A 27,616-nucleotide genomic window follows, 5' to 3' on the forward strand; every position below is an offset into this window, starting at 1 on the left:
CTGATTTATTCAAAGAACCAGATTAAATCACAGTCCGGATCGCATAGCCTCAGCATCTGATTTTGATCCTGTTGTTACTGATGATACATCTGTACATTTATTAGGCCGTATGAGTTGGCCTGCTGTCGAGCTGTTGAATGAATCTGAGCAATCAGTTTCTGTTGTAAGTTTCTGTTGCAATCAGATGATCAAACCTTGAAATAATGGTATATTAAAAAGCATATTTAAAGATCTGATGGGCATCTGCAGCGAGACAGAGCGGTGACTTCTACTGGCTTCTCCAACCATCCCTGTACTCCTTCAGATGTGGCCTATGAAGGCAACTAAGCCCATGCACCAGCAAAGGGCACGGAGTATTTTTTAAAGTACTCTCCAACAATGAACAGAAGGCATTTTATTCTGAAAGCACCACAATCGGATGCGTCTTTGCATTGCGCGGCCGTGACCATCGTGTAAAAGCCTGGTGCGCCAGTGTGAAACGCTATAGGCTGGAGGGAGGCAGCTGTTGCCATTATATTACCAGCCAGCTTAGATACATCAGCGGCTTCACCCTCCCTGAACAGGAAAAGAAAAGAAAAAAAAAGAAAAAGAAAAAAAAGATGAGTCCATCATAAACATACCAAACTGAAAATAGATTTTAAAACAAAGTTAAATCAATGGTACAGAAAAGTAGTATGTCCAGGACGCCTTCGACCTCAACCCAGGAGATCCAAATGGACATGTTCGACCATCATCCTCACACACAGGTAAGAGCACGGACCAGGAATGGAGAGAAAACAGAAATATCTTGACACGAGACTGATGATACTCTGCGCAGGGTGCCGCGTATTCACATATTAAAGATGCTTTTTAATATGAGGGAAGCTGCTCCACTTCTGGAGATTAACAGGTTGTTCTGCAATTAAGTCGTCTAATTTGCCGTCGGGAGTCTAAAAACGCTCGTGAGCGCTGCGCCGATTAAAGCATGGATTTAGTCTAATGGATTATTTGAAGAAAAAAGGCAAACATGGATGACAGGTTGTAGTTTTCCCCTCGTGTAGGTTTTTGATTTATTATCCTTGGTCTGTGTTGAGTCGGTTAATGAGTCTATGCTATGATGTAACGCTTGTTTTTAGGCTGCTTGGTCTGCCCATTGGATTCACAGGAAAACCACGCCTTTGTTTAATTAATCAGTAATTAACCAAATAGATGTTCCACAAGACGCGGCCCCCCGGAAAAGAGTTGTGGCGTAAATCACAAAAAAAAAAGAGCTTGTAAGTTTTTACGCCTTGTTAGAGGAGGAGATGTTTAATTGTTTATTTGAGGACGTAAAATCTGTTTGTCTGTTTTGTAAACTAAGGAAATAAAAACAAAACAACAAAAAAAGTGCAGCACCACCTTCAACTTGAAAGGATGATAAAATTCCAGTTTAATCCTCCGTCTCTCGGCCCAAGTAAACACTGGCTCTTAGGAAGTAACATGATGTTGTGGGCATATTTAGTCATAACAGCTTAAATGGATGAAAAAAAAACAAAAAAAAACATGCACGATGAGAATATCTAGAACAAACACACCCACGCCGAGCTCAGTCATTGTCTCTCTGGAGAAGGAGGAAGAAGAAGAAGAAAAAAAAACAGACAACCAGCGCTTCAAACCATGCCAAGTCCTGCTCTCTCCTCTTTACTCCCACTCCTCTCATCTCTCTCTTCCCCCTCAGCTCTCCTGATTCCTATTGCGTCCACTTTGAAAGTCCCACTGTGTGCGTCCTGCTCTCGCCATCTCACCTCGGCCTGTCTGTTTTTAGAAATCAGATCTTTATCTGCTGAGAGGCTGCGGCGAGAAGCAGATGGACACCCTCCTTGTGTCAGGCAGCGGGGATCGGTGTGTGTGTGTGTGTGGCACCTCTGATCAGTTGAAGATCATGTTGACCTGCAGCTGGTCACGCTGTTACATCCATTCGTAACCAAGCTGCCACAGAAGAAGAAGAACCAGAATATGGAAAAATTCAAATTGGGCGCCTGAGGGCCGCTTCGATTAAAGATGCGATGATCGCCCTCAGATTGCAGATCAGAGTAGACCTCTGTGAGCCGAATGAGATGTGGATGATTTTGTCTGGATATGTAGTGTGGTCTAAATTTGACAGTCTGGCCACAGCGCCGTAGCCGTACTACCCTCCACGCCCCCTGCCTTCCAGCTTAAAACCCTCTGCCACACGCAACACCCTTCTTAATTATACACTTAATCTGGGAGGATGTTTACCAACAGGAAGCATCCCCTCCCCACTTCCTCTGGCATTTCTCTGCCCTTTACTGACAGGAACCAGCCCCATCGCGGTTCCAGAGATCCCTCCGTCACACACAAACACACACACAAACACATTATTTGACTAATTCAGAGGACCGCTATGATGAGAGTTTCACTGGAAGCTTAATTGCGGAGATATGTGGAGGCACAACAACAGCACCAGCGAGACAAGCATTGGGGATCGGGCAGATTATCTAACAGATTGTCACCAAATCCACAGAGTAATCTTGTTATCTAAATGAAAAGAGAGTTGAGCGATAAAGTTATTGCTCCTGCTGTTGTTTGTCTGGATACGCCGCGACCTGTTGATGCAGGTGACTCAAATGGACACCCGTTAGCCTGTTAGCATCTGGAGGCGGTGTGGTGCAAATGTCATCAACACAGCTGGGCTACATTATGAAGGGTTGATGTTGTTAATCTGGAAAAATTTGTATTTGAATTGTTTCTACTGAGACTTATTAGGCGTCTTATTCTGTCATTTGGTCCTTCATCGCCAAACATTGCATGCTAGGGCAGGGTAAGGGCAAGGTCTACAAAATCCCAAGCAACACTGAACCCTTCCTGCCATCCCAGTTGTTTCTTATTGCAATTTAAAAACCTCATTCTGACATACACGGAATCCAGACAGTGGCAAAGGTAGTTTCAGATTCAGATTCCTCTGATCAGATTATCTTGATAGTATATAATATAGTGAATTCGTCTCATTCTTTTAAACGTATATAAATAATACATTTCAATACAAAAATGCACTCACTTGCCAGTCCCTTAGCTACACTTGTGAAAGCAATTGTGTTCCAATATGATTACATCCTCCTCCATGTCTCTTACACTGTTCAGTTTATTTTGAAACGGGTGGCAATTTAACTGTATGATCATTTAGGAACAGGAAAAGTGTCCCTAATGAACCGGTAAGTGAGTGTATGCACACATAGTGGCACATACCAACCTGTCTTTTACTTGCATGAGTCAAATATTTTCATGAGTGAGTGCTCACAGCATTTCCAGAGAAGTCATGGTTCTTGAACACCTTTTGCAGTCGGTGTAGGTGGATTAGCCAACACCGATGTCATCCTCTATTTTCGCTCCAGTACAGTTGGCCTTCAGCATCATCGCCTCATATTCAGTTTTAACATGAAAGAAACGGTATTTTTCAGAAGCATATACTACAGAAGTCACTGTTGAACAACACGTAGTAAATCAGGCGCAGCGGTAAAAGTCTAGGTACGTCATTTATTGCGCAACATGACGTTTAAGATGCATTCTAATTAATTCCTGGGTGACATTTTTGGAGGGGAGTGCGTGACAGATGTGTTTCTCTTTTCTCTGCTCACACTGGAACCCTCTCGGACGCGGTGTGTTTTTATGTTCACGCCAGTTGGTGCTGGTGTAACAGGTCATGTTTGTTTAAAGGCAGGCACGATGGCGGCGTTCACCCAAAGGCCTCAGTGCGCCCCGCCGAACGCGACGCGAGAGCCGTAAGAAAATACAGAGTGGAGGGGACAGTTCCTGGTGGCTGGTTGTTAATCGGTCTCTCTGAGGACAACCATTAGATAAACAAACATTTGGACGGGTTGGGAGCAGCTGTTAGGAGAGTGTCCCGGTGAACAGAATATGTGGGGGATTTATGATGAAGTCTTCCAACATTCGACTGTAGTCATATTATCTGAAAAGAAGTTCTCTTGTTTTTTCTCATTGCAAATGTAGCACTAATTTCGTTAATAAATAATGAATCTCGACTTGATATCTATCACACTGAATGTTCATGGATTATTTTTAGCAGAGTCTGATAATGTGTGGTGTGTGTTAATGCTCCAGACTGGGAAATCTTGCAATGCTGCGCCTCCATATGTTAACAGATATGTGTTAATGGAAGGTAATGATAAATCCGTACATGATGGGCATACTGTATGCTACATCTCCTAATTAAAAATAAACTTATGTCCTAGTTTATCCTCAAATCCATGACATTACTATGAAACTAATTAAATAGTTTCTATGGCGGTGGTTTGAACTGATTTCCAATTTAAAGAAAAAATCTTAAACAGAGGGTTGTCTTACAGTCTAAGAAGTGACTTTAAATATACATAAAAACATTTTGCCAATGGGCAGGGGGCATCCGGATTTGAACCGGAGACCTCTTGATCTGCAGTCAAATGCTCTACCACTGAGCTATACCCCCTGTGTTCAAAGCTTATCAGAGGTGTGTACACACAGGTGTGTATCACACATGCTCCGTAGATAACACGTACACTTTCTTCCTTGTGTATTTCCTAACCAGTTGTTCTCTTTCCACGCCGAAAGGACAACATAGACGGTCTCCTGATTGCCAACAAATGTGATTAGTCGGCATTGTGTAACCATGGCGATGTGGGCAGGGTGGGTTCATAATGCAATGTGTGGCCTCTGCCCAACCCGGATCAGCCATTCGCCAGGGGTCCGCCAATCGCATTACGAGGTCCCAGTTTGCATCAGAACATGAGAAATGACAAGTAATGAAGGCTGCACATGAGCGCGCTGGACACATTTTCTCCGGTCGACTTCCTCTGTGGTCTGGGGCCCATGCCGCCTTATCTCCGGCGCTATCTGACCGCCTGATCGCATTTAGAAGCTTTTACAAAACGCTGCGCCGAATCTTAATGGCTGTTATGCTCTCCAGTAGCAAAGTTTTCTCAGAAATATGTCATTATTTCACAGAAACGCAATTAATCCCTTTCTGCTTGTCTTTCTGTTTCCTTCCAAATCCTCCTCGTCCTCCCCTGCTCGGCGGCCGCAGGGAAAGTACGCCAAGAGGAAGAGCCGATTCAAGCGCTCAGATGGAAGCACCTCCTCTGACACCACCTCGAACAGCTTCGTACGACAGGTAACATTTCACACTTAATCCTTCCCTCAGACTGCTAATCAGAGGGCCAGACGCGACCTCAACTTCCCTCTCATTTAATTAACTTTGATGGAGTTGAAGTGGGAGCTTTTTAATGCCAGAAAAGTAGTCGCTCAATCTCTTTGCTGCTGTAGGTCAAAAATATGTGTATGCATGAAAAAGATAAATGTTTTCAGTAGAGCTGAAATGATTGGTCCAGCTGTTTAAAGATACATTTCATGTTCATTAAATCGTCGTTCTGAAGTTTAGATTTATTATTCTTATTATTTATTATCTCACCATCAATAGCAATCCCAAATTCTGGCGGTTCTTCATCTGAGCACCTTTATGTTCTCGTCCTTTATACGATTCACTTCTTTCTCTCATCACCTGCGTGTGTCACAGGCCCCCCCGCAGGCCGCACACGTTGAATGGCTTTGATAGCATCGCCAGCAACGACAGTAAAGCCCCGGTGACTGCAGCTACACACAGCTTTATAATCAGAGCGCTGAGAGAAATCAGCAGAGATTCCTCCGGGGCCGATGTTGAATACCGATCCCCGCGTGTTAGACTCACCCGCACACTAATGCCCTCTGACCCTGACCCCTCCCAACCTAAAGGGGTAAACACTTAGATTGGCTGTCAGTCAACGCATTCATATACCTAAAACCTGAAAGGTGTCTACTAAAGCAATTTGCTCGTCACCCTTTGCTCTTTTAAGGCGACAATTTCTTTTTAGCTGCGGTTGTATACATCCCCACCCCAAATGTTTCCGAAAAAATTTGAACATTAAAAAATATGTACCTCTGTGTTCCCCCAAGGGGTCCTTGTTGAAGACCTAGGATTTAGGGAACTGTGTTTCTGTATCAGTTGCTCCCATTGGTCGTTGCCTCAATCACATTCCCTCGGAGAGTTGAGATTTGTCAAAGGCTTTTTTTTTTCACTCACCGTTGCACAATTTATTGAATTCCGTGAGCATCCCATGTTCTTGTTGCCTTTTAGCTGCTGCTCTTTCCTGAGTTCCTCGCCCCTTTGTTCCTTTGTTCTTCAGCCAAGAATATTTGTTCTCCTTTGGTAGTGGAGGAGGCCGTGTTCAGTCACCCTACACTTGTGACCCGCGCTGCAGTTTATGTCTGGACATGACATTTCCCAAAGCCACGCTGTGTCGGAGCTAAACGAGTCCCCCTTTTCCGCCTGACCTCTTCATTTTTGAAAGGAAATGAAGGAAGTGATGTGAATGACATTTACCTGTTCAGTGCTGGTGTTGCTTCAGAAAAAAAAAAAAACATCGCTGTTGGTGAACACAGGAAGCTGAAGCCTCCCGTGGTTTCTAAAGGTTAGATGCATCTTTGCCTGCACATATCGCCCTACTCACTGCCTTTTTCTTCATTAACTCTGCAGTCCGGGGCGGTGAAGGAAGGTCCACGTGCGCCGAGGCCTGAGGTCGTCAGAACCCATAATCGCTCACACTCTAATATTGAGAACATTACCTGTAGCAAGGATGACTTACCGCTTCCGCCCGTGTCCCTGCTGCCCAGCATGTCTCTCAGTAAGGCAGGCAGTAGGCGAGACACAGGTTTTGATAAATGCTGCACATAATGCAAGACCTGATTTTAGCAAGTCGTACAGAAATATTTGGAGCGATTTCACATCTGGGCACATGAAACGTGAACACATGAAATGATTTTTAAGTTTAAAAAAAAAAAATCAAGCGTAGCCTTGAGATAGACTGGCGACCTGTCCAGGGTGTTCCCTGCCTCTCTCCTGATGACAGCTGGGATAGGCTCCAGCCCCCTTGGGATCCTCTGGAGGACAAGCAGTTATAGAAGATGAGAATGAGAAAAATCAAGCGTTAATTACAGAAAAAGAAGCATACAGGCCCTATATAGTGTAGGATTTTGCACGTATAGCCAGCTGTAACAGCTGAAAGCGGGGCCATGTATAGGCTTCACAGTCTCACACACACCTACGCAAGTACACTCTTGTTCATCTCACACACACGCGCAGAAATACACGAGAGCCACAATCAGCCAACGGTGGAGCTGGCTGGTACACTCGGCCTGGTTTCCATGGCAACCGGGCTGCTGAATCTCCCCCTGCGTGCAGGCACAGTGGGATGGAGAGACGGAGGAGAGGATGTTTAGATGGGTCTGTATTTGCTCCTGTGCGTGTGTGTGGGCGCAGCCTACGTGTTTGCGGCGCGTTCGTTTTGTGTGTCAAGTTCAACAAAAACACGCTCCGTCTTCAGGTGTGTGAAAACAGCCAGAGACTGTCTGCTGCTGCTGCTCCTGCTGTGTGAAACAACATATAATGTCTGATGCTTTTCCAGTAGGGTAATGTTAATGTGACTTGTGAAACGGACACTTTCTACTTCAATCGGCTCGTTCAATTTTAACCGTTATGCCAGTAAGGACCAGATTGTGGTTGTCTTGATGAACACGTCCGCTGAAGGACATGGACCACAAAGAGGGTCCTTCAGAGAACCTCAACTCCAACCTGGACCTGCCCCTCCTCTAGAGTCATACAGACCGAAGCTAGTGGTCTGTTCCACTCCAACCAAACAACGTTGTAACACCCTTTAATAAATAATGTATTTATTCTGTTAAGAATTGCAAACAGCAATGGACAGTTTATTCTCAGTGGCTTCCAACACTTAAATTCTGTAGAAGCTTTTTCCACTGGTTGATTCATTGCAATTGATTGACCAATAATCAGGATACACTAAATTACAGTTCCACTTATTTCTCCTGTCTACCTAATTAAAACAAATGCCATACCCGCATAGCAAGCATGTGCAAATTCAGACGATTTTATTTGTCTATATACAAGCACCCATCTTCTGGGTCGCTTCTCGCCTTTGCTGGAAGTTGTTGTTCTTATACATTGGATATTCATCTGATCTTAAATAAGCTTAAAATAACAAACAGATCTAGAATGGTCACAGTATTTGATGGATTGATGTGAAATACCAACCTATGTGCATTCATTAAAGAACCTGTGGGAAAAGAACTATAGAAACATAGAAATAGAGTAAGGCAAACACTAAACCCATTAAACAGTGGCTCATTTCCACCGTCAGGATACCCAAGACCCATTTATTGCCCCTGAGACATCCAGGTTTGGTATCCGTATGTGTAAGTCCTAACGTGTGACTCCCAGCAGAGCCCCAGTTGCTGCTGTGTTTGACTGCTCGGGCAGCCAACTGGTGGATCTGTTAGCAGCTTTCCATTTTTTCACCTTCCCCAGCTGACTGTGTTGTCATCAGCTACAAACACAACAGAGGAAGAGGTGGTCTGGTCTGCAGCCACGAAGAAGCCCCTGTCATTGTGTTAGAGGTTGCCCTCTTGTGGATGAATCAGACCCTTCCTCCACTGCCACCACCACCCCTTCAAGGGGGTTCATACTAGCTAATGTCCCATTGGCTCACAACATACTAAGGTCCAGTACGTATGTATTTGTATTAAGCTTAAAAGATATTATGTATATAATTAATTTTGGAAACTGATCATTTGGTGAGTAGTTGTAACATTCATGTATGTTGAGCGGCAACTATTCAACACATACTTCAAAGGCTGAAGTCGTCAGTTGCTTCAATCAACAGGACGACCATTCAAGACCAAATGATTGTGCTTTATGTTCTCAATTCCCTGCTGCTTTCTACCTCCCCTCATATCCATATTAATTCCTCGTCTGATACTCCGTTTTGGGGGGGGGGGGGGGGGGGGGGGGGGGGGGTAGACAAAGAGACAGGCAGAAGACCAGAGAAGAATGAGATCAGGACGAAGAAAAAGAGCGGGGGGTGGTTTCCCCGGGCACTGCCCCGGTCCTCTTCCACGTCAGCTGGGGCACTGAATGGCTGACGGCTACATACCAAGCCTCCTTCTGGGTCTCGGTGTGTTCACGTCCCTGTTTCTGCCCGGCCAGTGCTAAATATATTTTCCCAGTTTGCAAATGTAGCACAAGTCCTGCAACCCGACCCCCAGCCAGCTCCAGCTCCCTTCCTCTACACAAGGTTCACGTTCCTCTGGGGGAGGTGGGGGTGTGTGTGTGTGTGTGTGTGTGAGTGAGTGAAGGGGTTGGAGGTTAACAGAGCGCTCTCCTGGTTTCATGCATACGGCACTCTTTTCTGGCTTTCTCTCCTACCATATACACCACACACGCATACACGCAGAAACACACACACACATAGACTTATGCACTTGCTAAACTAACAGACAGTCACCCACGTTACCTCACACACACACACACACACACACACATACACGCTAGTCTGTCTGTGGACTCTGGCATTGCCCCCTTGGTTTGCCGTGGTGTGGTGAGAGTGGCAAACGAGGCATGGAGAGGACCGACAGGATTCAAAGGCCCGTAATGGTAAGAAGGATCTGGATATATCTACAAGCTGTGCTCTTTTTTGGGTCTGACTGAACTGGAAGCGTGACATGCAAGCGTATGTATGAGTTGCTTTCCCGGTGTGCGTCTGGGTTGAGTTGTGAAAGTCCAGCGGACTCTTTGTGCTTTGAACACACAGCTTTACGTGGCCGTGTCCTGATCGCGTCCTGATCTGCAGCCTTCTTTGCTCCCCCTCCGAGTGAGTGTACCGTGCAATTCCATTTTGGGCCGGGCCACAGCTGCTGGAAAGGCGCTGTGTTTTTAATTAGACTTCCAGTCCTACCGGTTGCCTCCGCTGCTATGTGCACTGCCTGCCCGGCCATCCCAGCACCGTGGCCATTTCAGGGAGATTCTGTCACTGCGATCCCCCTGTCCCAGACAGGCCTGGAGTGGACCTTGCTTTGCTGGTGCTGGAAGAATATACGAACTAAGCTCTTTCAAGATTCAGCATGTTTCATGTTGATTGATTTTCTCTGATGTTTGCGGTTAGGCTTGGGAGATAATTCCTTATTATAATCATTATCATGTTCTAATTTTCCAGAGGCGAAGGTGAGAAATTGTAACAATAGAAACACTTTGAGAGGGGAGGATCAGTGAACAGCTGTTATTTTTGTGCTAAAGCGAGCAACGCCAAATTCAATTTTCAAATCTGATTTAGTTTGCTTCTGTTAATGGATTATTAGATGAATATGTTTCATTCACAGAATACGAGTAAACTCAGATAAATGCTCTTTTACATCTAACATGGTGTTGATTCGTTGCATTGCTGGCTGTAGTTGTTGGTAATTCATTAAAAGTCTTTCTGTTGAAACCTCTCGTTTGCTCATTTGTGAAAATGGGGATTTCTGTTGACTGGAGTCCATGACTCATCTCTCTGGTCATCTCCACACCATCCAGCTGGTTGCCATGACGCTGCTGTGACAGTGAACAGGAATTCGGCCATTTACAGCCACCAGCCATGAGCTTCAGAAGGGAAACGTGTCCTTTGTGAATCCTCAGTTTGTCCATGTGCCTGCTCCTTTTGAAGCACGTGCTTTGCTTCTTCTCCCTTTTCACCCTAATATATCTTTCAGCGTGTGTGTGAGTATTGTAGTTAATTTCGCTCTTATATGCGATGTGATTACACCGTAGAGTGGAGGATGATGCATTCTGGTCGGCTCTCATCTGTCTGAGATGAGCTGTTGTGTTGTTCTTCTTCCACGCGTTTGATGTCTGAGGCCCCGAGGAGCCGCGGAGATAAAGCAAATAAGAAAAGGATATTTAATGTTCTCCTGTTTCCTTCATTTTTATGATTTTCACATAATCTGATACGTGCGAAGATATTTTTATCTCTTTAATTATCAAGGGCATGGGTTCGCGGTATGTGTGAGCGTGTTGGCTCTCTGATGGTAATCACTTCTTAGTCATAGATTGTGAAGTCTGAGGCCGTCTGCTACGAGGGTCTTGTTTTTTTTTTTGTGGCAGTAACAGATTAGAATATTTGACCTCGGTCTGTTTATTTGACGGGAAGAAAGTGTGCAGGCAGTTTCCAGTGTATTCTAAAGATATTTTTATGATCTTTTGCAGTCTGTGAAAACCTTTTTTTTCATTTACATTTGCCATTTTTATTGGATTACACGAAGCCATGTCAACTCATTTCCTTGCTGTGGGCTAACCCTTCAACCCTCATTATTCAAAGCAGTTATCTTTTGCCACCCCACCCTCACTCCTTATTCCACTACGCCCTCCTCCGCTCTTACGCTCTCACTCCCCCCGCCCTCCATTTATTCAATATCAATGCTAAGGAGCTGTAAATTCATCATGGTGGCAGCCGCTGTGCAGAAAATGGAGGAGGAACGGTCGGTTCATTTTCAGTATAATTACTGAGCCCAGCCTCTCCTTAGTGCCTTCTTTGTGTTTCACCCTGCTCTTTCTGTTGTTGGATTTTCTACCAATTACGTGTAAAAAAAAAAAAAAAAAAAGTTTTGGTTTAGCAGTTTTGTTTTTGCTCTTGAAATAGTCCCCTGAAAAATATCCAACCTGTTGCCCATGCCGAGACCTGTAGCTCACCCAGTGTCATGTAACACTTCATCGATCCCTGCCGCTTATTTCCTTTCAGGGTATTTCATTTTACTATTGATTGCCTGATCTTTTTTCTTTTTCTTTTTTTTTTCTGTCTCCTTCCTGATGCGTCTCTCACTGGCTGCCTGTAATAAGCTGCAGACATGGTTACTATGACACTGCTGGGGTCTCTACCGTGGCCCCGCCAATGGGAAAGCGGCTCTGCGGTCAGGTGGCCTGTAGCTATTTTGAACAGGAGCTGTATGTGAAGTGAAGCAAGCAGCTAAATTGGAGACACAACCCATTGACATCAGAGATGAAGAGGAGGAGGAGGAGGAGGAGGTGGGAATGAAGGAGGGTGTCAGAAAAGAAAAGGAAAGGTGGAGGAAGTTTGCTTTCGCTTAGTCTATCAACGCGTCATGATGACTTTAAGGTTAGGAAGGGTGTAGAGAGGTTGCTAAGTAGTTTCTGTTTTCCCCTCGTCCACCTTCACCCTCTTGATTGACTTTTTGTCTCTCATTCTCTTCGTTCCCTTATTGTGTGAAGTGCATGAGTGACTCAGAGACACAGGCATTTGTTCACACGCACGTATACGCATCAGTGGACACATACAGTCAGCGCTTCTCCCTCCCACTCCCTCTGGCTCTATATTTTGCTGCATCACCGACCTGTCGTAGCGAAAGGGTCGGTCCCAGGCTGCTTTAAACATAATTTCGACTTTTTCTTCTCTAAATGCACTGCCACGGGTTCCCCATCAACATTTGTTAACCTTCGCTTGGTTGTTGGGATGCACCTGTTAGGCTCGGAGGATGACTCACAGCCACTAAGTGGGGGCGGCCGTCATTGTCCTCATTAGATGCTGCGTGCCACTCGCCGGATCAATCCTCCTACCTGAGCGGGATGCGGGCGAGCCACTTTGAGCGTAAATGAAACAGGAAGTGGGGATGGTTTGTGAATGCCCGAGGACACGGGGAGTAGCTTGCCATCGCCTTGGCAACAGGGAGTGTCTCCATTTGGTGTGCCGTTGCCAAGTCACAGAGCACCTCGGTACGACAGGTGGCAGAGCTAGAATCAACATTAGTGGTTCATTTCAAATCATACAGGGACACATGGATGATTAATCAAATGTGTAGAAGAGCATTAATCACGCACATACGCACGTGCAAACATTAATACAACAAAGATGCCTCACACAGGCCCTGTTTTTCTCTCTAGGCATACGTAGACCTCCAGGTCCTTTCAGTTGTTTAATCTGTGGACCTTTATTAAAGGAACATTTTGCCGTTTGCTCAACTTGAAATACGTCAGGGAAAATGGGCAGTGAGAGAAGATATTTGATCTGCAAGATCTGAGGACGAATGTGTATAGGCCAGCAGAACAACTAAGATTTAATCTTTAAAGTAAATTAGCAAAGTAGCTGCAAAACCAAAAGTTAATCTTGAAAAGATTAGGATAAAATCACAGTACTTGAAAAGGCAATATCGTTTAAGACTCACGATGATTAGCTTATATTTTTATGTAGTTTTATACACACATTTCCCTTCACACTTTGCACCTCTATGAAAGTTTGGTCCTAGATTTATGTCCATGAGATGCTAGCCTGAAACAAAGATGGGAGAGCCACTGTTTACTGTGTTTAGTTTACTTACATTTTCACCAAATTTCTTTGCTGTAATTCAACACCGCTTTCCTTTTGAAGCCATTACCGTATTTCCTCTAATAGTGGCCGGTATTCAATTAATAGGTAGGTTTCTTGGCTGGTGGCGTGGTTTACACCACCAATTATGGATGTCATAACACACAGGTGGCAGTAGCTACATTTGAAGTGCCACATGAACCCAGATTTTTAACGATGCACTGTCAAAACAACGCTGAACTTTAGCAGCAACGCCTTCTGACACCGTTGGGGCGGTTCCCTTTGGTATGCTACGGCCATTTAAGCTGTGGGAAAAATTTCAAGTGTGTATTGTACCACTTAAAAACCTTGTCAATTTGCCCAGTAAATGGACTCTGTTTATTTTTGAGAGTCCGACTGCTGTTGCGTGTATCGTGAACCTGCTAAACTGAGAAAAAAAAATGCAGAGCAAATAGCATTTACGGTGATCCGTGGTCTGATATGAAATAAAGACAATTAGAAATAAAGGCCTCTCTCTAATAAAAGCCTGTCTCCAATAATCGCTGGGTGCTCTGAGTTTGAGTAAATAAAGACCCCGGCCACTATTAGAGGAGATGCAGTATACTTTTTTTTTTACATGATGGAGGAGTACGATTTAGTTTAAGCATTAAATGAACTAATAAGAAATGAACTTAAGAGAACAATTCACATGCCACATTTGATCAAATGATGCTCGTATTCTTTAAGCTATATTAAATGTAGTTTTGACATCAGTAGAAGTACTGACGTCACTATCGGCACCATATGGACAGGCTGCTATGTCTGTAGCGCTCACTCATTGTGTCGTCTGTGTTGTCTGACTACACATGTGCTGGGAATTTTTCATCATCATTACATATGGTGGATGTCATCATCACGCATTCTCACCTCTATTTTAAAAGCCCACACCTAGTGAGTCACATCTTCTGCCTAGCACATTCAGCTGTCCACATTCTTTGTCAGTACCTCCTACAAAGCGCAGCCAGGCAGCCTATCAGCTCAAAAAAAAAAAAAAAAAACGGAACAGGAGAACAAGTGGGATTGTTATATAAATTGAACACTCAAACACTTCAGAAGTTTAGGCTGCCTCCCTCACCACACCGCTCTGCTGAACAGTATGCTGAGGCCGGCCGAGGCTCGGGTTTTTATTGTGGCATGGGTGTCTGGATGAGGGTCAGCGGGAGAGAGTCAAGTTACCGTGCATGAGTGGTGGATGTGATGGAAACTGTAGCCACTTCATGGGAAATTTATATCCTCGCTGATATTATAAACAGTCCTCGGGCTACTTTTTTCTCTCTTCTTGTCTCTACTTGACACACCCACACGCTCAATCTATTGCAAAAAAGATTTAACACCTCGCGCTCACTGGAACTGCGGTGGAAACATCGGCCCGTCGTTATGCATCCTTTCCAGCTCGGATTACGCAGGGTCCGCTTTCACGCAGGCCTGGGTCCCTTTTGTGTTTATGGAGGTTGCACTTGACGTTACAGTGTCAGAATATAGCCAAAGCATGTGGAGACCCTCCTCATTACTGAGGATGCATGCCTAAATTTAAGGTGTAACACAGGTTCTGCAAGTGACTGTATTTGATCATCTCCTGTATTTCTTTCCTTGCGACAGCTGATTCATTTGTACAGCGTCCAGTCTGCTCTATGCAGTTCCTTCTCCCTCACCTTTACGTGAACTCATTGTGCGTTTCAGGGCTCTGCAGACTCCTACACCAGCCGGCCGTCAGACTCAGACGTGTCCCTGGAGGAGGACCCGGAGGCTCTGAGGAAGGAGGCCGACAGACAGGCTCTCGCTACGCTTGAGAAAGCAAAGGTTGTGTAGTGCGGTCAGCATTGTCGCATAATCATTGTTGAATGTTTTGATGCTGGTAAACCTCCTTCATCAGTGTCAGAGGGCTCTGAACTGGGTGTTAAATATTTTGTTGAGCCACTCTGTGCAAACTAATATCCGTTTGTCCCATCATGGCTCCAGACCAAACCGGTGGCATTTGCTGTGCGCACAAATGTCGGTTACAACCCGGGCCCCAGTGATGATGTCCCTGTGCAGGGCATGGCCATCTCCTTTGAAGCCAAAGACTTCTTGCACATCAAAGAGGTTTGGACCTATTAGATACTCTTTAAGCTCCTGATTTCTTTCTTTTTTATTTTCACACCGAATGTATTACCAAATTGTATTGCAGTGTGGCTACAGGTTTGTCCACCCAATGTAGTGGCAGTGATGGTAGGCGAGAAGCCAGTGAGGGATCAGGATTTACTGAAACTTGCTGCACTGTCTTTAACCGAGCCACGAGTGGGAGTTAGCAGTAACTGATGCAATAAATAAAAGCATTGCTCCAACTTCTTTAATATTTAATAATCATATGTACTTGGCATGAAGTTGAAAGGGAATTTCTATATAAGTCTACTGTAATGGAGTAGTGTGATGACTAACTACTAACTTTTTTATTATTCCAGAAGGCATAATTCTGTGCTACGTCATGGTGCATCTCAGTGTATAATTAGCTTAAGAACAAGGACAAAACTCTCAATGGCAGATGGTGTCCTGTATGTGCAGGAAACGTATCCTATTCATCTCTCAATGACAACATCCTGTTTGTTCCATACGCAGAAGTACAACAATGACTGGTGGATCGGACGTCTGGTGAAGGAGGGCTGTGAGGTGGGCTTTATTCCCAGCCCGGTCAAACTGGAGAACACCCGTCAGCTGCAGGAGCAGAGGATGAGACAAAACCGGCTCAGCTCCAGGTGACAATGAGAAGCCCTCAGCAGAAACAAACAGTGCCACTTTTTAAAACAAGTCAAAAATGAGTCACACTTCACCCACCAGGAATGGTAAAAGGACCTAAAATAGACAAAAGCACTCCAGTGAGTCACCGGATTCCTCTGTGTAACTACAGTATATTCATAGGTCTCTTTAGTCTCTGTATTTACAGACACTATCAGATGGGGCTATTTAAAATAGTACCTCAGAGTCAACGGTAAAATGATCAGGATTTTAATATAATAGTGGCAGTGCAAGCACTCTTAGTAGTGCCCATTGCTTTTTAGTGCAGCACTTAGTCAGCAGCTCAGATCACATTGTTTATTTGTGGATTATGAACATCCAAAGAAAACACTTAACTTGGTGTGCTTTTCGTAAAAAATGATGGCAATAACCTGCCCCTGCTTTCCAAATTACAGTAAATCTGGAGGAAGCTCTAGCCTGGACGTTGCCACGGGAACCCGCAGGCCCACCCCACCAGGCACAGGTGAGGTCACAGGCTCTCCCAATCAAGTGGCAAAATAGTGACTGCGTGTGTGTGTTTGCGTGGGCGCTCTCGCAATCCTGACCGAGTGAGGGAGAGAGAGCGAGATGAGAGGCGCCTGATATTTGGATGACGATTTTAATTGGCTAGTTATTCAGGCATGACGGTGAATCACGGTGCGCCTCAGCGGGCCGCCGCGTGAAGCCAGCAAGGTCTTGAGAGGTCCGTCATTTGCACACAGAAATAGAGACGAACTCATTAAACTTGTTAAGTATGTCGGGCTTGTGTGTGTGCATCACTGTGACGACACAGAGCTGCTGCTCGATGACCAGAGAGGCTGCTGGAGAGAGGGAAGTGGAAGTGAACCACGCTGATTGACTTTAAGGGTTTTGCTTATCAAGTAGTGAGGTTCATATCTGTAAAACAGAAACTGGTGTACCTTAAATTGCTGATCTGACTTAAAGTGGAAGTTCAACATTGCTGTATGTATATTTATTTGATCCCAACAAGAAGATACCACTCACATATCTCGTAGTAAAATAGCATTAGCAGTCGGACTGTTGTTCTCCTGTGACTAGCTCAGCTAATTAGCGTCCCTAGAGTGGGATCAGTCGTTTCATTATATTCATCACCAAAAACTCGAAAATGTTTATTTCATAAATTTACAAGTGCCACCTTCAAAACAAGACACCTGCCAGCCCCATCCACCCTCCCCATACCTGGGACACATACATAAGCAACGAAAAAACCTGCTTCACATTTGATTCCCACCCCGTCTCTTTGCTTGATTCCTTCTTTCCCACCTCCTACTTTTTTCCTTTTTCCCAATTATTTCACATCTAAACAGTTTTTTTTTCCCCCGTTCTGGTTGCTTTCTCCTCACAGTGAATCTCATATTATTACACCCCGCAGCTCTTGCCAGTGTTATTTCTAAGTCATTTTGTGTCACTTTATTCCAGTCTATACCATCACCTGCGAACTTTTCCATTCATTCTATTTATTCCTCCTCTTTGCTCTTTCTCTTCTCTTGTAATTCTCATCCTTTTTTTTTTTTACTTCACCTCATCTTGTTACCTGTTTTTCTTCCTGCTCTCCTGTTTTCTGTCTCTACAACACCCGCCCTCCCCACCATCAGCCCACGTGGACATGTCCACAGTGGCCTTTGACGTTGACCCCCTCGACCTGGATGTCGATGAGCCCCCTGAGTCCCAGGGTGAACCTCATTCCTCCAAGGGCACGTCAGGCAGCGTAACATCCCCCCAGGCCAGCATCCACCGACTGCCCTTCTTTAAGAAGGTAACATTAGAGGCCCGGGACACCTCTCTTACCTCCCTCCTCTTCCATCCCGCCTTTGCCCCCTGGGTCGGGCATAATCTCTCCGTCTTCCCCCTCGCTATTCCTCACTAACTGCTCAGAATAGAACCATCCCTCCCGCTACTAAAGCTCCCAAATCTAACAGTCTGTGGTGAGGATTGTTATGCTGAGACATGTTTGGATGTCTGTTCCTGTTCAACTGGGAGAGGCGTTGAACTAACCGATGCTCTCTGAAATGGCTGCTGCTGAATCTGAACTGTAAAGTGAAGCCACAGTGAAGGCAGCCAGTGTAAACTCTGCATTAATCAATTAGCATTTCCTCTCCCAGTGCCCTCCTCTAATCCTAACCTGTCAGTAACTAAATGTGCTCTTTGTCCCTGTTTTTTTTTTTTTTTGTCTCTTCTCTTGCTTTTGTGTGGAATGATACTGTAGGCGGCCCGGCTAAACAGAAACAGAAGTCGGTGAGTGTGGTTTGTCATAAAGACTAACCTCTAACATTGCATGCTTTTACTTATCTTATGTCTTTCTTCCCGTGGTAACTTCGTGGTGGTGACAAGTATCTCCCCAGAACCTTCTCTTCTACCTTTTCACGCCTCTGAACGCACACTGATAATTTCGGACATGAAATATTCACAGGATGCTTTGTGAGCCGCGGTGACGCTTCTGTCATTTCCCCAGCGCTTTCATCACAGCTGTCAGTTCGCAGATGCAGGTGCAGACCCCGTTAGCTGGAGTGCAGCTGTAATGCGTCCTGACATGCTGTCATTTTCATTTGGTATGACTGATTTGAGTGGCAGCGGCCTACAATCAGCTGTTTTTATGCTTTTCAGCACAATTTGATTCATATGTTTAGGCTGCAAAGACCTGTTACGTTAGCAGTGACAGATATGGGCATCATGTATGCTGCAGGAACTCTCCCAGCATGATATCAGTGTACAGATACATAGTATATATTACAAAATTATTAGAAATGCCATGTTCATCCAGTTGAGACATTCTTTTATTATTTATTTGGAACAAACTACTAAAAATTATGCATTTATTTATTTGAAGTATTTTCAACCGAGTTTTAGAAATTTATATTAAGTGCCTTCTCTCTGTATTATTAACACACATATTGAAACGCACCTGATTTGAAAGGGAAAATAAATAGTGAGCTGTCATTTAGCCGTGCATCATGTGCACCGTCGTTCCCCTCACTCTGAATTGTGCTCTGTGCTGGTGCTATTCAAAACCAATGAGTAGTATTGTTATGTTCGGCGCTGCAGCTCTGCCCCGCTTTATAGACAAGAGCCATTTGGAAGCTTTTAAAATATGTATTTTTAGCTCCTGTGAATACAAATGAGGTGAAATGAGCTTCCGTTGCTCTGCTTTATGTAACGCAACGTAGAGGAGCGGGACACTCCAGCACTTTTTCCTCACTCAAGTGCTGTATAGCGAGCACAGAGCAGGGGGGCGTGAGTGGCATACGAATCTATACCGAATAAAAAAAAACATATATATATATCCAGTTTCACCGCTGTCACAGCGTATAGGACTCGTGACAGTTTTCACCCCATTTTCGCTGAGAACGAGGGCAGATGCTTATGGATCCGTTACAGGTGAATCATTCCTTTCATGATTCATAATGTGCAAATACGCCTCAAGTTCACGCGGTGCGTTATGGACTGTGTACGTGCGTGGGTGTTCTGTACAGGTTTGCCCGTCACAGGTTTGTTGAAAGCCACGGGCTACAGTACAGCGTGTAAAGGCGTATTTATGTTCTACGCTGACGTATGTGTAGATGTGCGCGCTTAGTTGGATTATTAAAAAAAACAGGACGAAGGAAGTTCAAGAATCCTATTGGAAATTTTGGATTTTAAATGCACCACTTTGCAGCATCTTGATGAATGTAATTTCTAGCATTTCTGGGCCTAGTATAAATTCAGCAGCTTTGACGGATATTTGTGCTTTGAAAATTGCATAAGCAGATGCTGTGTATGAAGGAACGTCTGATCATTCTCAAAACTCGCAGGCCGCAATGTAAAAAGTGAATTTGAATATATCCGACAGCTCCCGTCCTGTGCCAAAGTACAACAAAAAAAATAGCGGCGTGAATTATGACGTGTGCACTAAGAGCTGAAGAGCTGCGGCGCAGTCACAAGAGCTCTCCTGACACCCCGGCGTCTGGTTTAATTATGGAAAGTTTAATTATGTGCGACTGCAGACTAAGAAATAGAAGCCGTCGCTTTCAGCGAGAAATTGATCTCTGCCATCCGAACATTCATGCACAGTCAATAAAACAAATGGACTCCATCGTCTGAAGCTCACCATCCATCAGACGAGAAGGAGGGCAGGGAGGGGCGGCGCTGTTTTGTTTTGTGAGTTAATGTCGATTTATGTGCGAGTGTAACTCTGTGGCTGCAGTTCTTTGCGAGCTCTTTGGAAGTGTGTTGCGTTGAGACATGACAACGCGGCTCACCTCATTTCTGGCTCTTTCCTTTCGCGGCTCAGATGGAGCATGTCCCTCCGTATGATGTGGTTCCCTCCATGAGACCCATCATCCTGGTTGGACCTTCACTCAAAGGCTATGAGGTAAGAACAAAACCATCGCTTACTTAAGCACAGACACTTACACTGTCAGGTCGGCGGTGCAATCCTTATGTGTCACGTTTCCCCCCAGGTAACAGATATGATGCAGAAAGCGCTCTTTGACTTTCTGAAACACAAGTTTGAGGGCAGGTAAGAACGAGCACTCACGGCTGCAACGTGCCGTCTATTTTAAAAAGCTCTTTTTTTTTTACCTGATGCAGTAATGGACTGGGTCTCTGTTTTAGGATATCCATCACGCGGGTGACAGCCGACATCTCTCTGGCCAAGCGCTCGGTCCTCAACAACCCCAGCAAGCACACCATCATCGAGCGCTCCAGTACTCGCTCCAGCCTGGGTATGATGTCTGCCTCCCCACAAATCAGAATGGACAAGAGCCTCTTTAGAAAGTGCCATTTAGACGAGTGATAACTGTTAGGATCAATTAGGTGATACAGTGCAGTGTAGAGAGGCTGGTGGAGTGGAAAACATCCCTGTTCATCACATCATGTTGCTAAACATTCATTGAACTTCCTCTATCTGTGTTTCATATCTATATGGCTTTAAGTGTGTTTCTTTTTTTGTACAGACGTAGAGACTCTTAAGACGCAAAACTCTTCGTTTTGGTGGTTTTGGTTTTATGAGATGCTATGCTGAACAGCACAGGCAAAAGAGCACCATCAGACTTCAGATACTCAAATGTCATTTAACGTATCTCCAGGTGACGCAGCTTAAAACGAAACTACATATAGCTCTTTTAATGTTAATGGGACTTTATGTTTACAGTATACAGTTAAAATGATGCTGAAGATGAGTTTGAAAAACTGGTTCACAAAATATCAATCCTGTAACTTCTGCAGGGTCACATAGTGTTGTTCCAGATTCATAGTGATAAAGGTGGATAGATCACACATTTAGCCTTTATTGTCCATCACCCAAAGACCTGAAAGTGTCATTTTTTTCCCCTTTTATTGCTGCTCTGATTTCCTGAGTCTGATCTGGCCTCCTCTCTCTCTTCATCTTGTTTTTTACTGCCCTTCGCCCATCCTCCCCCTTTCTCTGCCACCACCCATCCTCTTCCTCCACTGTCTTTTGATTCAGACGTACTGGGTACGTATGCTCTCCTCGCAACGAAACAAAGGAGGCCCTCTCTTCCTCCCCTCCCCTTTTCCTCTAACTGCACTCATCATCTGTTCATACAACATTTGTCTGCCTGTCTGCTTGCCTGTCAGTTTCTCTGTTCCTCATACATCTGTGTGACAGCCTTTAGTCCCCAAAAAAAAAAAAAAAGAATTACCAAACCCAACCAGGAAGAGATCCGTGGGAGGGCAGCAGAGCGGTTGGTAGCGAGAACAAGCAGAGAGGGAAGATGATACTTTCCATACTGCCGTCACCTTTATGTTGTGGCCTGTGGTGCTATCCATGTACTAGTTGACTGTACACATAAGGATAGCCTCAAACTAAGCAGGACCTCGCCTCGTAGGCTCTAGCCGCGGTGGGGGAGCAAGCCATTCTTTACAGTCTAAACCAAATTTGCAGAAGTCTTTGGTGGGGTTAATGGAAAGCTCCCATGCCGTGCCTTCATACGAGTTAAAGTTCACATTTCTTATCTTTCCTGCGGAGGCTCTGTTTCGCCTCCAGCTTTAATTCTCCACCCCTCAGCCGCCGGGAGGCTGCTTGAAATGTGCGCAAGCCCCGTCTCTCTCTGCAGATTGCCTTGCCCCTGTTATCTCTCTCTGCCGCTGGGTTGGCAGCACGCACACCTCGGAGGCGCTGAACAGAGCAGGGAACATTCTGCTTTTCAGTTTTAATCTTTCTCCTTACACGTCAACAGGCTGATAATAAAAAAAAAAAAAGTGTGTGTGTGTGTGGGGGGGGGGGGTGGGGGGGGGGTTGCTGCATAGAGGCTGCTGTTGAGGAACAATGAAAACATAATCTCCAAGCAGTCTCACCTGATTGAGCGTTGAGAGTATTTATTAGCGCTAACAAAAACTAATGGTCCGCTTCATTTGTTTAATGGGACTGTTTTATTTATTTATTTTTTGTTGGTGTTGTTTTAGTTACATGGTGAGAAATTGTGTCCTTATTGTAAGGCATCTCATTCTTAAGTGCCTCCTTCCTTCGCAACATTTAAGTAAGAAATCTGAAACTAATCCTGAATACGGGGAGGTGGCCACAGAATGAGGATGCTGCCGTGCTCCATTTAGCTGTGCATAAATGGAACTTTAACCGTGATCTATTTCATGCTTGGAATTCAGTTCTCTTAAAACATGCATGAGTGAGTACTAACATGTCAGCTACACACCTGTGCACCAAGTAAAGAAAGTACGGTTGATATATCCGGAGCTGTAGTTGAAAGGTAATTTATGTAATCGTGTTGCTCTCCTGTTGTACTTATGCATCCTACCTATTTTCTGGGAACTTCAGCGGAGGTGCAGAGTGAGATTGAGCGTATCTTTGAGCTGGCCCGCACCTTGCAGCTAGTCGCTCTGGATGCAGACACCATCAACCACCCCACTCAGCTGGCTAAGACTTCCCTGGCTCCCATCATTGTCTATATCAAAATAGCCTCACCTAAGGTAAGAGAACAGGAACTTCTGTCCTCTGTGTATTTCTGTGGAGTTTGTGGTTCTTTCACTGGACACGGTTTTCTGTCGTCTGACCGCAGGTTCTCCAGAGGCTCATCAAATCCAGAGGAAAATCCCAGGCTAAACACTTAAATGTTCAGATGGTCGCAGCGGACAAGCTGGCTCAGTGCCCACCTGTGAGTTTTGCCCGGGCTTTTATTCGCGAAGAGTTTTTTTCGCACTTAAAAATATGAACTGTTGAGTTGTTTTTTGTTGTTTTGCAGGAATTGTTTGACATCATCCTGGACGAGAACCAGCTGGAGGACGCCTGCGAACACTTGGCCGACTACTTGGAGGCCTATTGGAAGGCGACGCACCCTCCGAGCAGCAACCCTCCCAACCCTCTGCTCAACCGCACCATGGCCACGGCTGCCTTGGCCGCCTCCCCTGAGCCCGTCTCCAACCTGCAGGTACAGGTGCTCACCTCCCTGCGCCGGAATATGGATCTGTGGAACCTGGACGGTGATGTAGCCGTTGAGGGGAAGGAGGAAGAACACGCTCTCTAAAGTCCAGCAGTGAGGGAGGGAAGGGGGACTCCGGCACCCAAACTCTGCAGCCTGCTCTCTTTACCCTAAAGAAAGGGCGCATCAAAACCCCGTCAACGCTGTATATAGAAGTACATTCACACAAACACACATATGCAGGTAGTGGCACACTAATAAGGAGCCAGCTTCCCACACCCGAACACTAGACTCAGAACAAATAACAAGGCGTAGTCTGAATCTTGTCTGGTCAACATTTCCCTCTGTGCACTTTTGAAAACTGTGAAAGCAGCTTAAACCAAAGCACACTGGACTCAAGGAATAACACATAAGGTACCTCTGCCCCCAGGGCCCTTTCCATTTCACTGCAATCAAGAGTAAAATAATATCGGCTGCCCGCTCCATGGCCTCTGTAGCTCAGTGGCCTCTTTTCTCCAGCACTTTTTTCTTCTCTGGGAGACTGAATCCAGTTTGCTGTCCTCCTCGGCGTTACCATGGCACCGCCCCTGAAAACAGCAAGTCATGTCCGCCTCTTCAAATAGAAACGCTTAGTTTGGTGGAGGCTGTTGCTAACATTCTGTCCAGTTTCATGCATTTATCATTAGCGTGACCGCACAATACTAATCCCTTTGGTTTATATTGCTCAGTTACTACTGGCTGCTCATCAGCTATAATGGGTTGCATGCCGTCAAATGTATTAACGTCTCTGACAAGTGTGGCACCTGAGTGACGCGTGGCGCCAAATGGCTGGAAACGTTTGCACCAGTTTTACAACCGATATAATTGAATAAATTGTACATAAGAGCCAGCTGCTCATAACACCTGTTGATTTTTCTTAATTTATGTACAACTGTTTCAGTTAAAGTGTCCAGTAAGGAATTTCTGTGGTAATTCTATTTAATAATTTGGTAGTAATACTGCCGCTTCGTTCTGCCGTGAGCTCAGCCAGCCAGCAGATGGCACTGTTGCAGTAGTAACTATTCAGCTCAGTAGTGGATAACTGCTTGGGTGTGTTTTTATTTGCTGGTAGGTATCATGATTTCGCAATAATAATTACAGTAGCAGAACTACTACTATTACTTTCGCTAACTGATTTTAAATTGCATTTGTGTGTTGCATTGTGTAATATTTGAGTATTTGTGTTATAGTCGTGTGCTGCCCGCTAACCCTGCTGACTAACCCCTGACTGTTTGGTCTGCTGTTTGTGTCTCTGCATGGTTTCCGTGTGGCATTGGTGTGGCTTGCTGCAGGGGCCGTACCTGGTGCACGGTGACCAGAAGCGGGAAGGGCCTCTGACAGAGTGCAGTGGGAGCGGGACTCTGCATGACTATCAGACAGACCTGGGGGGGAAGCCTCAGCAGCAGCACCAGCAGCAGATGTACCTGCGCTCCTCTCGCGGTCAGCTACGGGGAGGGAGCGGCCGAGGTCTGTCGCGGCAAGACACCTTCGACTCCGAGACCCAGGGCAGCCGGGACTCTGCCTACACCGAGGCCGGCGACTCCTGCATGGACATTGAGACTGACCCCTACGAAGAGCCCGAGCCCTACCGAGGGGGTGGCGGCAGCCGCCTTCACCTGGCCCAGCATCATGGCCGACAGGCCTCCTGGGAAGACGAGGGAGCCGAGCCGGACCAGGAAAACCTAAACCACCCTCCAATGCCGAGCCAGACACAGCCGCATGGACGTGCTAAGCTGAGGGAGCGTTACTGCCAGGACCCTGTGGACACAGGGGCCAATATAAGCCGCAACAAGAACCAGGATGATTGGGGCAGGGATGTCTACATCCGCTGAACACTCACCATACCACAGGATGAAGAAAGCTAGAGACAGACTGAAGACAGAGGGAGATGAGGGGAGGGGAGGGCAAAGATTTTGGTTTTTGGGTTCAGAAGAAACTGAAGTGTGGGTTTGGGGCCATGTCGCTCAACAAAAAAACCTGTTTACATCCCAGTACAATGTAAAGAACTTATCAACCATCAACTGCCAGATCCCATTATTCATCAACTTCTCGCAATTCATTTATGTTTAGAAAAAAATAATATTGGTCTGTTTTTGTTTCCTAAGTTAATACTGCATGAATATCATGGATTTCTCTACTGGCAGCACAAGGACAGTATTTGTTATGATGTATGACTCGATCTCTCCTTCAGTTGTAGAGTGTAAAGGCTGGTAAAGCTGTAGTCTGTCATGTCTGTCCTCTGCAGTCTTAAACAGGGTCTAATGTCACCGTCTCCATGTGTGTACAGTGTCAGGGTTCCTCTTTACCTTAATCTCACTCAGTGCTTTTGGCTTTCAGGGTCTCCTCCCATACTGAGATCCAGAAGTTGTGAGTCTCTCACCTCCACTTTCTTATCACCCAGACCTTAAAAAAAAAAAAAAACCTGGTGAAGAAGTTGCCATATTTTATCACACAACTTTATCAATGTTGCTAAACTCATGTTAGCCTCCTCTTCTTCGTGTGTGCTGAGGGCACCTACAGTATTCACCTGTTCTCTGGTTCCCTAGCGTGGCGCAGATTCAGAGCAGCGCTGCAGTCGTAGTCGTGTGAATGAAGCGTCCTGCCTTAGTCACTCTCGCCCCTAAAACACCTTTATTTCAAGAAAACTTCGATCACAAGTGCCGGAATGTCTCGCCAAGCCATGTCCACCACTGCCACGGTGGGATGTCTTAACTCTTGTTCCACTCGTTTTCATACCATATCTTTGTCTCCTCGTGTCTCGTGGCTACTCTGGATCGTAGCCTTGTTGTTGTTGCTCATCTCGTTTTCTTTGCACCAGCTTCGTCGTCCGTTTTTCAGGGCTAATGGTAATATAAAAAGTACTTATGTGTGTGCGTGTGTGTGGTTAATCACTCCCAACTTCCACCCCAACAGCTAGCTTGTCTGATATTAAATACCACTCTCTTCTTTCTCTTGATTTCTGACTGAATTAGTGTTGTTTTTCCTGTGAACACTTGCAATTTTTTTTTTTTTTTTTTTTTTTTTTTTTAATCTTCAGTTCTTGTGAGGTAGTGAGAGGAGGTTGAAGCTGGGAGGGGGGGACAGGATCAGCTTTGGTCTTTACTCAGATATCTATAATGGAGAATCCATGAATGTCTATGGTGGGCTGCTTCGGCCCGCCCCGTCTTCAGTTGAATAAATAAATATTAAACAATGATCAGTAAATAATGTTATTGTTGCGTTATCGCAATTGTTAAAATTATGAAATAACATGTTTCATTGGTGCCTGATTGTAGCTACATTTTGCTTTTTCTGCCTTTCATTTTTAATCTGTGGATAAATTCGTATTTTAATTAAAAATTTAATCAGAAAATGCCATTGTGTCTTTTAATGATACAAAGATGCAAAAATCTGCACGTGTGCACGCTTGAGATTTATGTGTTTGGCTTATTTGTGTTGCAGAACCTGTCCAGTCAAAGTGTTTGATATGCGTCGTCTTGCCGAACAAAGACGAGATTGTTGGCGGTTCAACGTGACCTCAGAGACACGAGATTTTCTTTCTTGTGTTTCCTCCTTTGCGTTCACAGGAAACCGTCCTCTGTAAGTGAAGCACGTTTGATTACAGCAACTATGTGACAACAGAAGTTGGAAGGTGCAGCTGAGTCCAGGATGTGGTTTTAATCAGACACGTTTAGGTTTTTTGTTGTATCACTGCCTTCTGGAGGCTCTGCCCAAAAGGAAATATCACAAACAGGGCTGTGGTTTCTACCTGAAACTCTAACATGAACCTTACATCAGAGAGTTGTTTTGCAAAGTCAAGACAATGCTGTAATAACAAACAACTAAAAACTGACTTTGTGGGACCAAGCAAGTATTGTTACAGAGTGAAACAACTAATCTAATATCGGTAAAGAATATATATTTAAATGAATAACATTACTGGATTAGTATCAAATATACATTGTGTTTATTTTCCAAGTACTTCCTGCTTCACTGAAACAACAATACTTGGCTCCAACAGTTAGGAATAAAATCTAAATACTGTTGTGGATTTCCAGGTAAATGGTTAATTCGAGTTTTATCGATTTTCCAAGTCTAATGGGTTGGAAAAGACAAGAATCTAAACTTATGTCACTCATGAGGCCCTTGATATGTAGAGATATCATCCTCATTTATTATTTTGTAAACCGAATGGATAAATACCGGGACTCT

General features: G+C 44.9%; 1 protein-coding gene and 1 non-coding gene across 6 annotated transcripts; one reads left to right on the plus strand and one right to left on the minus strand.

Moving 5' to 3' along the window:
* The first annotated feature begins 442 nt into the window (after nt 1-442).
* Nucleotides 443-26,777, plus strand: cacnb1 (calcium channel, voltage-dependent, beta 1 subunit). Of its 5 annotated transcripts, none has more exons than XM_047571354.1 (15): nt 443-746; nt 5,057-5,143; nt 14,925-15,044; nt 15,204-15,326; nt 15,840-15,976; nt 16,412-16,479; nt 17,612-17,772; nt 20,284-20,364; nt 20,453-20,511; nt 20,607-20,716; nt 21,460-21,468; nt 22,786-22,937; nt 23,027-23,122; nt 23,210-23,395; nt 24,718-26,777. In XM_047571354.1, exons 1-15 carry the CDS (start codon nt 657-659, stop codon nt 25,255-25,257), a joined length of 2,019 nt encoding a protein of 672 aa, XP_047427310.1. In that variant the 5' UTR covers nt 443-656; the 3' UTR covers nt 25,258-26,777. The 5 variants fall into 5 exon arrangements, with proteins under 5 accessions (XP_047427310.1, XP_047427311.1, XP_047427312.1 ...); XM_047571356.1 differs by lacking the exon at nt 17,612-17,772 and adding an exon at nt 18,223-18,251 and having other exon boundaries at nt 447-746; XM_047571355.1 differs by lacking the exon at nt 21,460-21,468 and having other exon boundaries at nt 444-746.
* On the minus strand, nt 4,391-4,462 carry trnac-gca. Its single transcript has one exon. It is a non-coding gene; the product is annotated as a tRNA-Cys (tRNA).
* Nucleotides 26,778-27,616: the final 839 nt, after the last annotated feature.

The sequence above is a fragment of the Mugil cephalus genome, chromosome 20 (assembly GCF_022458985.1).
Source record: "Mugil cephalus isolate CIBA_MC_2020 chromosome 20, CIBA_Mcephalus_1.1, whole genome shotgun sequence".
NCBI lineage: Eukaryota > Metazoa > Chordata > Actinopteri > Mugiliformes > Mugilidae > Mugil > Mugil cephalus.